Source organism: Hemicordylus capensis, chromosome 6 (genome assembly GCF_027244095.1).
Source record: "Hemicordylus capensis ecotype Gifberg chromosome 6, rHemCap1.1.pri, whole genome shotgun sequence".
Lineage (NCBI taxonomy): Eukaryota > Metazoa > Chordata > Lepidosauria > Squamata > Cordylidae > Hemicordylus > Hemicordylus capensis.
In genome coordinates, this window is record NC_069662.1 from 46,148,451 (window position 1) to 46,163,482 (window position 15,032).

The 15,032-nt window shown below is 43.6% G+C and overlaps 1 protein-coding gene across 7 annotated transcripts; it reads left to right on the forward strand.

Annotated features, from left to right (window-relative positions):
• The first annotated feature begins 5,806 nt into the window (after positions 1 to 5,806).
• On the forward strand, positions 5,807 to 14,823 carry LOC128331899 (keratin, type I cuticular Ha6-like). Of its 7 annotated transcripts, none has more exons than XM_053265926.1 (8): positions 5,807 to 6,262; positions 10,474 to 10,556; positions 10,732 to 10,888; positions 11,309 to 11,470; positions 11,574 to 11,699; positions 12,710 to 12,934; positions 14,185 to 14,211; positions 14,734 to 14,823. In XM_053265926.1, exons 1-8 carry the CDS (start codon positions 5,807 to 5,809, stop codon positions 14,821 to 14,823), a joined length of 1,326 nt encoding a protein of 441 aa, XP_053121901.1. The 7 variants fall into 7 exon arrangements, with proteins under 7 accessions (XP_053121901.1, XP_053121900.1, XP_053121899.1 ...); XM_053265925.1 differs by having other exon boundaries at positions 14,185 to 14,206; positions 14,729 to 14,823; XM_053265924.1 differs by lacking the exon at positions 14,185 to 14,211 and adding an exon at positions 14,120 to 14,137 and having other exon boundaries at positions 12,710 to 12,926; positions 14,714 to 14,823.
• Positions 14,824 to 15,032: the final 209 nt, after the last annotated feature.

The window sequence follows — 15,032 nt, forward strand, 5'->3', positions numbered from 1 at the left end:
TCTGGATTAAGTGCTGAGTGAAATGCATCTAGCTACCCAACACAATGTAACCACAAAAACACACCAATGGTGGAGCAAGAAAGTTGAGTGAACAGTTCTCATGTCGAGTACAGCATCCAGTTCTGAGTTCCACAGTGTTAAGGATATTAGCAACTTGAACAAGGAAAGCAATGTAAACAAAGAATAAAGTTGAGATATGATGAAGAATAAAGCAAGTTAATGTAGAGAACTACAAATATGGGGGTAAACACCCAAAGAACTCACTGTGACAGCTGGAGTGCAAAATATGAGCAGAAGTTCACAGACTATATTTGCTGGAGGACTGGAGCATAACTACTAAAGTGGGCAATGCCAAACCAGGTATGATTACTTTTTGTAGTAAGCAAACCTCCTGTAATCTCAATTCAGTTTACAAAATAGTGTCAAATGTGTTAATGAATCCAGTTTGCAGCCAGCCACTTGGAAAGTTTTGTTTTCATTTCATTAATTTCCATAAATGTAGAAATGGAATGCCCAAGAGGAGAGAAACACTTCTTCAATTATATTTCTGCACATTTTAAAATGTAAGGATCAGTCACTTCATTCTCATACATAGAGCACTGCTGGAAAGTAAAGGCATACATGACAATGGATGTGCAGCTGGAATGAGTCCCTGATAGTACAGCTGATGTCAATAGGTAAGATGGGATCTTTTGCAGGGCTTGGCCTATTGGTTGTTAGCAATGCTGTGTTCTCTCTGATTTCTAGGTGCAGGAATTCTTTTTTCCATGGGGAAATGTTCCATCATGTAAGCCTACACCTGCCATCTGAAATGGTTATTAATGCCATCTAATGGTTTATTAGCTGCCTGAGACCAGAGAGTGGTTATTTCAACAAAACCTCTAAGTTGATCCACAACCTGTGAGATGTGAAGAGGTTAAATGACAGACAACTTGCCTAGTGAATTCAGGTCTCCATCAATAAGTCCAAAGGCAGTCAGTTGTTCTCCTCCCATTCTGGTGCTGAGTTCTATCAGTTTTTCTCAGCGAGGCACTACTTCAGAAATGAATGTGCATCTGTGCAGTTCAAGAGGGAAGCTTATAAAGATTTAAGAGGCTTCTGAAATCTTAACATGAGAAGCATATAAAACATTTCTATAAAAACAAGAGTTTGCTAGCATCAACTGTCATGTCATCAACTGTCATGCAGGGAGACATGATAGAGGTCTATAAAATCATGCATGGTGTGGAGAAAGTGGATAGAGAGAAATTCTTCTCTCTCACACATAACACTAGAACCAGGGGTCATCCCATGAAATTGATTGCTGGGAAATCTAGGACCAACAAACGGAAGTACTTTTTCATACAACACATAATCAACTTGTGGAATTCTCTGCCACGAGATGAGGTGACAGCCAACAACCTGGATGGCTTTAAGAGGGGTTTGGATAACTTCATGGAGGAGAGGTCCATCCGCTACTAGTTGGAGGGCTAAAGGCCACCTCCAGCCTCAAAGGCAGGATGCCTCTGAGTACCAGTTGCAGGGGAGTAATGGCAGGAGAGAGGGCATGCCCTCAACTCCTGCCTGTGGCTTCCAGCAGCATCTGGTGGGCCACTGTGCGAAACAGGATGCTGGACTAGATGGGCCTTGGGCCTGAGCCAGCAGGGCTGTTCTTATGTCCCTCCCCCTCTCCCATTTTTCATTTGTAAGTTTTTGCCATTGAGGCATAGACTCATACAATCGTGACTATATAGGAATACATCTCTTTTGGAGCAAGTCACCAGCGCTTCACTTGTTTCTGTATTGCTTAGTTTTCACAGGTCAATAGTAACTATGTGGTAGCAGGTACTGAACCTAACAGGTTTGAAATACAATATGAATCTGCTCCCGTATATCTTGCCCAGCACAGAAGAACTGGTGTCAATGCAGAATCTATAGCCAGGGCTTTGGGTATTCATAAGGCATTCTGTAGCCTTCACAACAGCCTCTGTCGTATTTCTTTCATTCGCAAACATGAAGTCCAGGGGAAATGTGATTCAGTAAAGAATATGCTGACCATTTTCAAGTCATTAGAAGGAAGTCAGAAAGAAGGCAGGAAACCATTGCTCGCACTGTGGACTGGACAAGAAGCAGCAGTCCTACACCACAGAGAGAGATTTTAGTAAATGGTTCAAAAGAACTTGCTAATTGGAAGAGCAGTAAAGTAAAGTGTGCCATCGAGTCAGTGTCAACTCCTGGCAACCACAGAGTCCTGGGATTTCCCATTGCCCTCTCCTGCGCAGTATGAGATGATGCCTTTCAGCATCTCCCTATATCGCTGCTGCCTGATATAGGTGTTCTCTATCATCTGGAAAAGTGGGGATTCGAACCTGCAACCTCTGGCTTGCTAGTCATTTCCCGCTATGCCATTAGGTGGCTGTACAACCACTGAAATAACTGCCCGCAAAAGTTATTGTATTTCCTTTCTTGGGAGTAGTTTAAAAAAGGAGAATACCCACTGATGAACTTTCAAACTGCACAGGAAGTATGTGGCATATGGGTAGGAAAGGTTGGAATTGGGTGGTCCAAGGAATGTAAGTCCAGACCCTGAAGGATGGGGAATCCCACTTGCTCAGATAGATCTGAAGCTGGGATAATTTGCGATAGGTAGATAGACAGATAGATAGATCATCCCAAGGACTGCAATAACCAATGAGCAATGTCATGAGAAGAGAGTTGGGGTGTAGTTTATTAGAACTATGGAGACAATGTGGTGACAGATAGAAGCTAACTCCAAAGATGTGGGCTAAAGACCATCAGGTCCTATGGTGAGAGAGAGATCAAGACTTCTTAAATAAGGTGTCTTGGGATCACAAAATGTGAGGTGAGTCTCTCTCGGAAGGTGTGAGTTGCCAGAGAAAGGGTTAATCTCTTCCAAGACCTTGCCTGTGTCTTGATTGCACCAATCAAGACACAGAAGAAGAAGAGTTATCCCCAATGAACAAAAGACAGGAAGCTGGGGATTGCTCATAATATATATTCTTAGATTTAGATCTAGTCTCTATCTCATCTTGAACGCTCAGGGAAGATAATGAAAACTTTTCTTTTTAAGCAAACAACTAGGGATGTGCACTAAGTGTTTTGGTGCCTCTAATTCCAAGTGCCAAAATGCTTCATGCTTCCCTAGCCAAATCGTTTCGGTGATGTGGGGGGCGAGTGGGCACTTTTAAAGGAGGAAGGCAGGTCTTACCTGCCCCTCCATTGCTCCTCTGCCGCCCCCCGCAACACTACCATTAGTACTGCTAGTAAATGCCATGCCGGGTGGCTGCTTCCTTCCCTGTTCCCAGCAGCACACGTGCAGCGTCGACACACAAATAGTGTCTTCGCATGCACAGAAGCCATTTGTGTGCTGATGCCTCACGTGCTGCTAGGAACAGGGAAGAAGCCATGGTGTTTACCAGCAGTAATATCGACAGCACTGTGGCGGGGTGGGGGTGGGGAAGCAGAGGAGCATTGGAGGGCGGCAGGTAAGACCTGTCTTCTTTTTAAAGTGCTCACTCTCTGCCTCCTGTGTGCACAAAACACTTGGTGCAAATCCCTACAAAAAACCCTGCAACATATAAAATGTCCCCCAATTAACAGCAGTTTCCTAACTCTTTCCCAGCTTAGGGACATAGGAAGCTGCCATATACTGAGTCAGACCATTGGTCCATCTAGCTCAGTATTGTCTTCACAGACTGGCAGCGGCTTCTCCAAGGTTGCAGGCAGGAATCTCTCTCAGCCCTATCTTGGAGAAGCCAGGGAGGGAACTTGGAACCTTCTGCTCTTCCCAGAGCAGCTTCATCCCCTGAGAGGAATCTCTTACAGTGATCACACATCAAGTCTCCCATCCATATGCAACCAGGGTGAGCCCTGCTTAGCTAAGGGGACAAGTCATGCTTGCTACCACAAGACCAGCTCTCCTCTCCCTCTAGGGCTCAACTTAACCTTGAGCCCTAGAGGCCAGTCCAAAGAAATAGGTCTTATAACATTTCATGACTGTTGATAGACTCATCGTCCATGAATTTATCTAGTTCCCTTTTAAAAGCATATAAGCCAGTGGCCATCATAACACATTATGGCACTGAATACCATATTATTTAATTATCATTATGTGAAAAGGTACTTTCCTATTCCCTGAGACCCCTTTCTAAAGCCCAGTATTGGATGATGCAGTCCTTCTCTTTCTTTGTGTCCATTTGTCAGTTCAGGCTGCAGTCACAAACAGTCTACAGTAATAGTTTGCCACTTGGGAGGTCTGACCAATGGCCTCCTCCCTGAACTGGAGTTTCTGAGCCCCTGAATCATTGAGGCTGTTCTCACGAGCAGCCAAGACTGGGCTAAGCCCGGGCTTGGCTGCCTGTGAGAACCAGCAGGAGTTGAGTGGCTCCCACCAGTGCTACAGCAGCAAGTCTGCCTATGGAGCTCACCAGGAAGCTGAGGTTAAGGGCACAAGCATGACCTTAACTTGGGCTAACTGCTCATGTGCAAGCACTGGCTGCTCCCAACTGGCACTGTCACAGGAGCAAGGCTCTCAGCCATCGATGAAGGGATCCCCACGATGCACCATGAACTTGTGTGATGCATGGTGAGATTTTCAGGGGCCGGGACTACACGTCCTGACCTCCACACCTCCATGCTGCCTGGGGCAGAAGCTGACCACCTGGGTGCACGATCTGTACACCCTGACCTACCCAGACCTGGCAGCCGGATCATCTGCGGGGAAGACGAGCATCTGCTACCTTCCCCACCTCCCGCCCTCAAGCCCTGTCACACGATCGTGAGAAAGGGCTCGTTGCGTGTCCCTTCCAAATGCTATGGTTCTGTGTTGTCTTTCCTCCACAAATTCTAAGTTCTGTGAAACAATGGGCTTTTCTAGATGGCAGTAAAATGCAGGATTTCACAAGCTTACACAAGCCCCAAACTGAATCCTAGTCCACATACTCATGTAATCTTCCATGCTCCTCCCTAGCATGATCTTACTCTCTGGCCACATGTCAAACAGGGACTTTGTGTGATTTTTGCAGCGCCACCTGCTGATCAGCTCTTGCATTCCAAGAAGAACCCACTCACTATTTTTGTGGTGACTGGGGAAAGGAATGGGTTCTTCTCAGAATGGTGCTGTGAAAATCACACTAGGTGCCTGCCTGGCATTTGGCCAGAGAGCAAGGTTGTGTTTAGAAAGCACGGAAGCTGACATTTGGAGCTTGTGCAGAAGTGTCCCGAATTCCACACTTTATTGCCGTAAGGAAAAGCCAAGTGCTTGTGACTGGAATGAGAAACCAAAAGCAAAACTCCCAATTTTGCCTTTTTAAAAGGATGTTTTAGGGAAAGAGAACTGTTTGGAAGACTGAAGTTTTTCAGGCTGCCGTCATATGTGTGTTTAGGAAATAAGCCGCAGTGGGACTTAGTACTTTATAAGGATGCTTACGATTGGTCCATTGGTATAACACACAGAGGACTAAAGTATCCCCACGCTCCATTAATGAAAGCAACTGCTTAATTATGATAAAAGGTCCCTTTGATGATGCTATAAAATGAAGATCATAAATGAGGAAGAACTGCTAGTGATGAGTCCTGACTTATCTGAGCCATTTTTTTATGAGGAAGTTGCCTCCTGATGGGCAACAGGAAAGCTGGCACAAACTTTCCCAAGAGAAAGAGCCTAAGTAACTTGCCAACACCCAGTATGCGGAGTATAAAAATGCTCTAATGGGGAATGACAGGTTCACTCCTTGGTAATTTGAGCTTTCTGAGCTGTTTTGCAAACCTGTTAAAGTAACCCTAGTTTAACTGATCAACCGGCACTATGGCTTCCAAGTACTATGCTCAGACCATCTCTTCTGGCTCTGTCAAGGGATTATGTGGCCCAGGTGGAGGACTTGCCCGGATGTCTTCGGTCCATTCTGGTGGCTCATGCAGAGCACCAAGCCTGGCTTTCGGCAGCAGAAGTGTTTCATCTTCTTCCATTAAGCTGGGCTCTGGAAGTTGCTTGCCCAACATCTGCCCTCCAAACGGCTCCTTTGGACTTGGTTTCGTTGGAAGCCATGGCTGGCATGATGAAGGGATCTTCAGTTGCAACGAAAAGGAGCTGATGCAGTGCTTGAATGACCGCCTAGCTAGCTACTTGGAGAAAGTGCGATGCCTAGAGCAAGAAAATGCCAATTTGGAATGCAAGATCCGTGAATGGTATGAATGTCAAGTCCCCTACGTGTGCATCGACTTTCAGTCTTATTACAAAATTATTGAAGAGCTCCAACACCAGGTAACATTCCTTGCATTATTATTTTTATGAATCATCATTAATGGACATTGGCATAACTCAACCAGCATTGACTTCAGAGTGAGAATTAAGCACATCTTTAATGGTCTCCCATTGAAATAAGTGGAAGTTAAAAGTGCTTACCTTTAGCTGGATTGTGCCCATTATGTTTAGTAGCATAAGTGAAAAAGGAAGACCCTTGTCCCATGGGGTGTAGTTTGATAGTGAGTAGAGGGGAATGTAACAAGGAATAGACACAAGCAAATGCTTGAACACATACTTAGGCTTCATTTACCTGTGTGTAAAAGGGGGTGTTAAGCAAGAGCTTCATGGAGAAGGTGAACATGATCCATGTTAAAGGTGGTTTAATGATTTGGCAGTGGACAAATATGGACTATTATAAGACTACTCCTTTTTCAACTTTTCATCTGCTTGAAAGAGGAAGAGAAAATACAACAAACACTAGGTTTGTTTGTTCATTCATTCATTCATTCAATAACCAGGGACACTGACTGTACCCAGGTACCGGGGGACTGGGAAAGCACTGGCTAATGCCATGCCTCACAGCAACACACGCCATTGCCACGTCCCCTGCTGTCCCTGCATTCAGTGTATGTCTGCAGAGGCAAGCAATGAAACCAGGAATGGGTTCTCCTCCTGATTTGAAACCCTAGCACTGCTCTGAATCATGGGGAGAAATTGTCATCAGGTTCAGCTCTTGCCTCTGCAGTCACCATGACCCCAGATCCATGAATCCGCCCAACTGAGGGGCACAAGGTGGGCAGTTCAGCAAATGAGAAAGAGAAGAAACACTCAACAATCCAGACCCTGGCTGACTCCAAGCTGTTGGGTCCCCCACATCAGGTAAATAAGGGGGACCTGAGTCAGCACCATGAGCTGAGGACACAGCCATGCTTCATCCTCCAACATCCCTCCTAGGCCAATACTTTGAAAATCAGCCAAAGCCCTTTAAGCAGTGAAGAGGTATGGGGGCAATTCACTTTGCCCAGTGAAGAGGTGGGGGCAATTCACTCTGTCTTCGCAGCAGCCATAAAAACTGGCAGTCTGCTTCATGAACTACTACTACTCTTACTTTGAATATTTATAAACCACTTATTAACAAAAGTTCTCAAAGTGTTTTAGATAGATAGATAGATGAGCCAGCGTGGTGTAGTGGTTAGAGTGCTGGACTAGGACCGGGGAGACCCGAGTTCAAATCCCCACTCAACCATGAGACTTGCTGGGTGACTCTGGGCCAGTCACTTCTCTCTCAGCCTAACCTACTTCACAGGGTTGTTGTGAGGAGAAACTCAAGTATGTAGTACACCGCTCTGGGCTTCTTGGAGGAACAGCGGGATATAAATGTTAATAATAATAATAATAATAAATAGTTCCAGATCTGAAAAGAGCCCACAATCTAAAAAGAAACACAAAGCAAACCAGCAACAGCCACTGATGGGATGCTGTGCTGGGGGTGAATTGGGTTAGTTGCTCTCCACCTACAAAATGTAAGAGAATCATCACTTTCAAAGCCAATACTAAGAGGCGAACTGCCTCTCTGTTTCATTAGCAAGGGCTAGAAGCTGCTGGAGGAACATTCCTCCTATGGTGCACAACCCAACCTCTACAGCTAGCCAGTTCCCCACCTCACCAGAGCTGTCCAAGGTTCATGTCCCTCTAAACATCCCTGCCTCAGCAGAGACCCAAGTTCAGCCTAGAACAGGATAGCAGACAGAACACTGTAGAACACTGTCAAACCTCCAGCCCACGGGCTGGATCTGGCCAACACAGCTCCTTCCTCCGGCTCTCTGACTAGGGTGTGTGTGCACGAACTGGTTCAACGATCTACTCACAGACTGCCAAACCGGTTCGAAAGACCGGTGTTTGAGCTGGTTCGAAGGTGTGTGTGGGGTTGCTTCTTTAAGCAGTGGGGAGGGTGCCCTTACCTTCCCCCGCTGCATTTTCCCCTCTGGTGCTGCTTCCAAAACTGCTGTCGCAGGGCAGCTGTATACCTTCTAGGGATGTGCGTTTCATTTTGGATACAAAACATTTTGTGCACAAAACAGGCCATTTCAGCTGTTTTGTAGCCAAAACAAAACACCCAATGCTCAAAACAGAAAATTTTGTAGCCAAAACAAAACGTCCCTGTTTCGGATACAAAATGTTTTGTTGTTTCGGCTGTTTTGGAATTCCAGTTTGCAATCACAAAAAGTCTTTCTCCTTCAGTCTCCATTTTGAGTTTTGACATCTGTTTGAATTTCCAGCCCTTCCAGCCTGCAGATTGGCCAGCAAAACCATGGGCTGATCTGCTGGCAATTGCCTCCTTATTCCTTTTAAGCAAATTTAAGGGTAAATTTATCCTCATTGGCTAGTGGGGCAGTGTGCATTTACCCTCATTGGCCAGTGGGGCAGTGTGCATTTCACTGTTGTTGTTTCACACTGTTGTGTGTAGATCAAATGCATTTTGGGTGGGGGGGATGTGGATGTGCATGACCTTTGGAAATCTGCCTGATTTTTTCCAAAGCTCTGCTGTTGTTAATGTGTGGTGTTGATGTTATTTGGGGTGGATTCGGGGCAGAAGGGGGGATTTGGGGGCAGAAGAATAGTTCAGGTGGTAGTGCCCCAATGGGTGCCTGCCACCACCCAGATTCCAAAGGAATTGGGGAAAGGGCTGATTTCTTAGGAATTGTTGAGGTTTACGCTTCTTTAAGGTCCCCCCCAAGGAATAATGGAGGTTTCAGCAGACCCATAACTCCACCTGGGGGGCACTGGGGTGGCCGGGAGCGAGTGGTGGTGTAGTGCACATAAGGTGCCAACCAACCCCATGGGTTGCTAACCCATGGGGTGCTGGGTTCTGTTGTTTCTGAGGTGTTCTGAGTGTAGATTCTCTGGTAGCATATGAGATTTTCAATGACAAACCATGAATCCACTCTCATATGCTACCAGAGAATCTGAATCTACACTCAAAACATCTCAGAAACAACAGAACCCAGTACCCCATGGGTTAGCAACCCATGGGGGTGGTTGGCACCCTATGTGCTCTACATCACCACTCGCTCTGGGCCACCCTGGTGCCCCACAAGTGCAGTTATGGGACAGGAATTATGGAGGTCCATCATTTCCTATGAGGAAGAACTTTACAGATGTGCAAACTCCATTACATCTTTAAAAATCAGCCCTCTGCCCAATTCCTTTGAAATAATTCTGGCAGCTTCCTTGCCCCCACTGGGCACTACCACCCACCCTACTCTGCTCTGGGCCACCCCTTTTCCCCCAACATGAAGCTATACTTTTGCTGAAACCTCCATTCTTCCCTATGGGAAAAATTCTATACTTCAAAAATTAACAAAAAATCAGCCCTTTGCCCAATTCCTCTGAAATGTGGGTGGTAGTTTCCACCCATTGGACACTACCACCTCCACTCACTAGTTTCCCCCCGGGGTCATTTTTTAAAATCCAAAATGTTTCATATTCAGATTTTGCAATTTCGAACAAAGAACAAAATTGGGGTGTTTTAGATTGGCTGATTTTGAACAAAGAACAAAATGGGGATGTTTTGGATTCGGGCCAAAAACAAAACAGAAAAAAACCAAAATGCACAACCTCTTGCTACCCCGGTCAGTGTCATACCAGAAGTGGCGTGTGTGCAGAGGCCAGAAGAGCACCATTTTGGAACCCAAAATGGTGCTTGGGACATTCAAAACGTTCTGACTCGGAATGGGGTAATTCCATTCTGAGCTCACAACAAGCCCTTAATTTGAAGGGTGTTATTTTGTTGTTGTTGTTGTTAATTCAATTTCTATACCGCCCTTCCAAAAATGGCTCAGAGCAGTTTACACAGAGAAATAACAAACATATAAGATGGATCTGTTCTGAGCTTGGGACACCTGAAACAGCTTGTTTCAAGTGTTCTGAGCTCAGAACAGAACATCCTTCAAATGAAGGGCCTGTTCTGAGCTCGGAACGGAATGGCCCCCTTCCGAATCAGAACGTTTTGAGTGTTCCATTTTAAGTGGTGGCCATTCCAACTTTGGAACGTCCTGCACATCCTTATGATTTAAAGCATCTCAAATATTTTCATGCATCCATTGCCTATGAAGAATCTTCCTGGCCTAGGTCTTTTGGAAAGAATCCAGAATAAGAAATGTTGCTTCCTAACTTTGTAGTATTGCGTTTTGCCGACAACTCTCATAGCTCTGTGATTTATTATTCAGATCCTGTGTGCCAAGACAGACAATGCCAGGCTAGTTTTGGAAATTGACAATGCTCGCCTAGCAGCTGATGACTTCAGGACCAAGTAAGTCAACTTTATTCAGAGCAAGGACTTACTCTGGAGGCAAATTTGGAAATGCCTGATATAATAACAACCTTCCTTCCTACACAGGATGACTCCTTGTTTACATTATGTTTCCCTCATGAACAGAGATCATCTTTGTGCTTGTTGTTTTGTTTTCACATCTCCTGTTCCAAAGGTATGAGACAGAGATGGCTCTTCGCCAAAGTGTTGAGGCTGATATCAATGGGCTGCGCAGAATTTTGGATGAGCTGACTTTATGCAGGGCTGACCTGGAAGCTCAACTTGAGTCCCTCAAGGAGGAACTCATTTGCCTCAAGAAGAACCATGAGGAGGTAAAAGCAAAGCTTACCTGGGAAAGGATGGTAACTTATATTCTATAGTGCTTACAATGCCATCCCATGTGCAAAGAATGGTCTCCTTCCCTACATGCCACTGTGATGTTAAGGATCAGCTGAAAATATCCTGTAACATCAGCAGTTCACCAAAAATGAACCATTAAGAGGTACTCTCAGCAGTTCCAGATTTATGGAACCCCCTTCTCCTGGCAGTTTGCCAGCATTCTAGAATGACTTTATTTTCAAAGTAAGGTCAGACCCTTCTGTATGGACAGGAAATTGGATGCTGAGGTTAAGTAGCTACAGGGGTTATTTGCCTAAGTCTTTGGGGAAGGCTTTCAAATCTTACTGAAATCAAACCAAACCATGCTCACAGAGTAATTTATATTTCACAACATGGGCTTTCCCTTCCTGCAGGAAGCTAATGTACTGCGCTCAAAACTTGGGGCCAGAGTTAACGTGGAGGTGGATGCCGCCCCATCATGTGACCTGAACAAGACGCTAGATGAGATCAGGAGTCAGTATGAAAGCCTGGCTGAAAAAAATCGCAGAGATGTTGAGACTTGGTTCACCTCCAAGGTGGGTGTCTTGAAAGGTTACTCTCCAAGTAACCACAAAGTATTGATACTTTCCTTTAAAACAGAGGTGTTTGCCCTCACCATTTTCTTTTATCTTTTTCAAGATGGAGGAGCTGAACCAACAAGTGATGTCTAGCGGTGAAGAGCTGCAGTCTTGTCAATCAGAGATTATTGAGTTGAGACACACTGTCCAGGCCCTTGAAATTGATCTGGATGCCCAACAGAATATGGTGTGTGTCACAAGGGTGATTTGTGAGTTGGGAGGATCTTCCCCTGTGCAGTCCAGATGGATTTTAATGCCTTGTAGGCCCACATTTCATGCATTGTCTACATAAATTTGTATAGGATTAATGTTAGTGCAGATCCAAACACATCTTGCAACTTACCACCCAGTCCAATCCAGCCAGCTGGAGCTCTCTTGCTATCTCTGCTTTGACATTTCATATTTATTATTATTTATTTAAGGGCTTCTAAACTGTTTTCAGTTAATCAAACATATCTATTGTCTAACAGACAACTATTTTTGTCTACTGACATAACAATGTAAGATTTGTCTTGTTGGATCACATCAAGGTCTATCTATTCCAGCACTGAGTTTCCAACAACAGTCAACCAGATGCACTTTCTGGTGCTTACAAGCATCTAAAGATACTGTAATAATATGATATCTAATAAATCTTAAGTAAAAAGTTATTGTAAAAGCTATTAAATACATTAACATTGACAACTAAGCCATTTTGGAAGGGTAGTATAGAACTAGAATAAATAAATAAATAAATAACTTTCGTACCCTTTTAATGTTATAACAAGAGAAATAATTGGCAATATGGTATTACGACTGTTTATCAACATTTGTTCTCCAAAGCCATCATGAAGGCTGGATAACATTTTTCTGTGGATCTCTTCCATGCATACCTTGGGATCATTGGGTTAATGATGAAGCTGGGTTAAAGATGAAATGTAGTTTTATGAAGAATAAAACAAAACAAAAAGTTCATTAATTGTCCGTTGGAACAAGTTGGGTAGTCAACAGTGGGATTTCCTTTATTCCAGGCTTACAAGGAGACACTACCTAAAATTCTGCCAACCGCAGTTAGGTTTAAGTAAAATGAGCCTCATTGGATTTTGTGAAACTTACCACTGTGAGTGAGGAAATATGGGATCACTGATATGTGTGAAGAAATAGCCAACCCTTCCCCCAAACTATCCTTCAATTTAGAATCTCGTATTTCCCTCTCAGAAAAGTGCTCTAGAATGTACCCTGCAGGAAACAGAAGGCCGCTACGGCACTCAGTTAGCACAACTCCAAGGCCTGATCAGCAACATCGAGGCTCAGCTAGCTGACCTCCGGAATGACATGGAATGCCAAAGCCATGATTACAAGATTCTCCTGGATGTCAAGAGCCGCTTGGAATCAGAGATTGCAACATACAGACGTCTGTTGGAAGGAGAAGATTGCAAGTATGTACAACCCCAAGAGCATTAAGCAAAGCTAAATCTAAGAGTTGTGAATGTTGGTCTAGTTCTCACTGAAATTATAAATGTGTGTCAAGAATATTCAACTCCAGCCTGCAGGTGGGGACTTATATGGCTGAATATTCCACCTTACCTAAACAAACAAACAAACAAACAAACATTCATTTCATATATTTTTAAATAAAAATCCCTAGCCTCCCAGACATGCTGGTTTCCCATGAGTTACCACCTGCAGTCTGAAATGGTACAGAGTAGTCACTGCCTCAGTGGGAACCAGGACTTTTTGTTAAGGACTAAAGATGCCACTTAATTTGACATGAAGTGAAATTTCAATACAAGTTTAGGGCTTCTGTCTGGGAGAAACATCTAAGGAATGTTCTCAGTTATGAGATTGTTAATGATGCAATTACAAGAAAAGTTTCTAAAAGACTAGCTAAATTTCTCAATGGAATGGGGTCCAAATATTCCTACCAGAGACCTTCAGAAAATACTGATGCAAGTGGTTGGATCAAGTTTTGTTGTAGGGAGCACCTGCCTCCTACCAACAACACTAAGTGTCCTGTTAGTTATTAAACTCTCCATGAAATGGGAGTATACATTACCAGGGTTTAGAACTGAAATTTCTCCATATTGAAAACTGCAAGAAAATGTCAAGGGTCCTCCAAGGAGAAACTAAAATTCAAAGAGGATGTCAGGGTTCCTCCCAGGGAGAAACACCGAAGAATTTTCGCAGAAGGTTTCTCCACATCTCTTTTGCCTTAAGTGAATGTCTTGTGGTGGATTTGAAGATTTGTGCTTGGGAAAAACATCTAGAGGATTTTGAAGGAAGGAAAGAGAGTTCTGATGCATGTAAACCATGCTATAGAGGCATGCTTTCAACTGGAAGCCCTTCTCTCCAAATCCAGAGCTGCACAGGGTGGGGGGTATTGCTGGCATTAGTATGTGTGAGGAGGGGAAGGTTTACTCTTTCCCCTCATACTTTTTCTCACTGAAAATCACCTCTCCCTAAATAAATTGCCACTTTGGAGGCAAATTGCCACTTCAAGGGCATGATTTTTAGCAGGAAAACAGTATGAGGGGAAAGAATGAACCCTATGTATCCCAGTCCCAAGTATTCACCCCTTCCACCCGGATATTTTTGGCAATAAATAAAAGAGGCACTTCCAGTTGAAAGCACACCTCTTTAAGCATTGTTTGCATGCTTGTCTCATTTGCATGCTCATTTAGTTTACCCTGAAGAGTAGCAAAATTTCAAGTGGGCTTTGCATATATCCCTAATGAGAACTCATATAAATTCAGTAAAGAAGGAAATACAGGCATATCCACAAAGCTACATAATTAAAAGATGTCAGCTTTATTAGATAATGTTCCTTCAGGTTTCCTGAGAAACTACTATTTAAAATAAAATAAAATAAAATTATAAAATAAAATTATAAAATTACTACTACTACTACTACTACTAATAATAATAATAATAATAATATCTAAGAAAATCCATTTGTTGTGTACACCTGCTCTTAGTTCAGTTTTACAATATCTTGTTCTGGAATAAAATGGAAGAAAACAAATCAATGGTAACCACCTTTACTCCTATTTGAAAAAAGGTAGGGAACAATTTGAAAAGAAAATGAGAGCACATTTTACTGGACAAATTCACCTTAAGCATTCAGTATTGAGTTTCTTCTTCCCTTATCCAATACTCAGCCCTAATTTCTTTGCATCCTCAGGTTTCCCAGGATCCCATGTGTACCAGAATGTCCCCCTCCAGTGTGTGCTCCAATCTCCCACATCACTAAAAAAATTCGCACCATCACCGAGGAGATAAAGGATGGAAAAGTCATATCCTCTAGAGAACAAGTCCAGCATGTACCCCTCTAAAGCAGCAAAGCAAAACGTCAAATGGAAACTATCCAGCGTGAGAGAGAAAATAAATCAACACTTAGTCAAGCAGTAGCAAATATTAAGGGGATCTCACTGCTAATAATATGTTTCCTTCTTTGGTTTCATTCCTCAGCACTTGCTAGTTTCTTCAGTGCATCAACGTTTCAAATAAAAGGGTTTATTACTTCCCTTAAGTACTGCTTCAG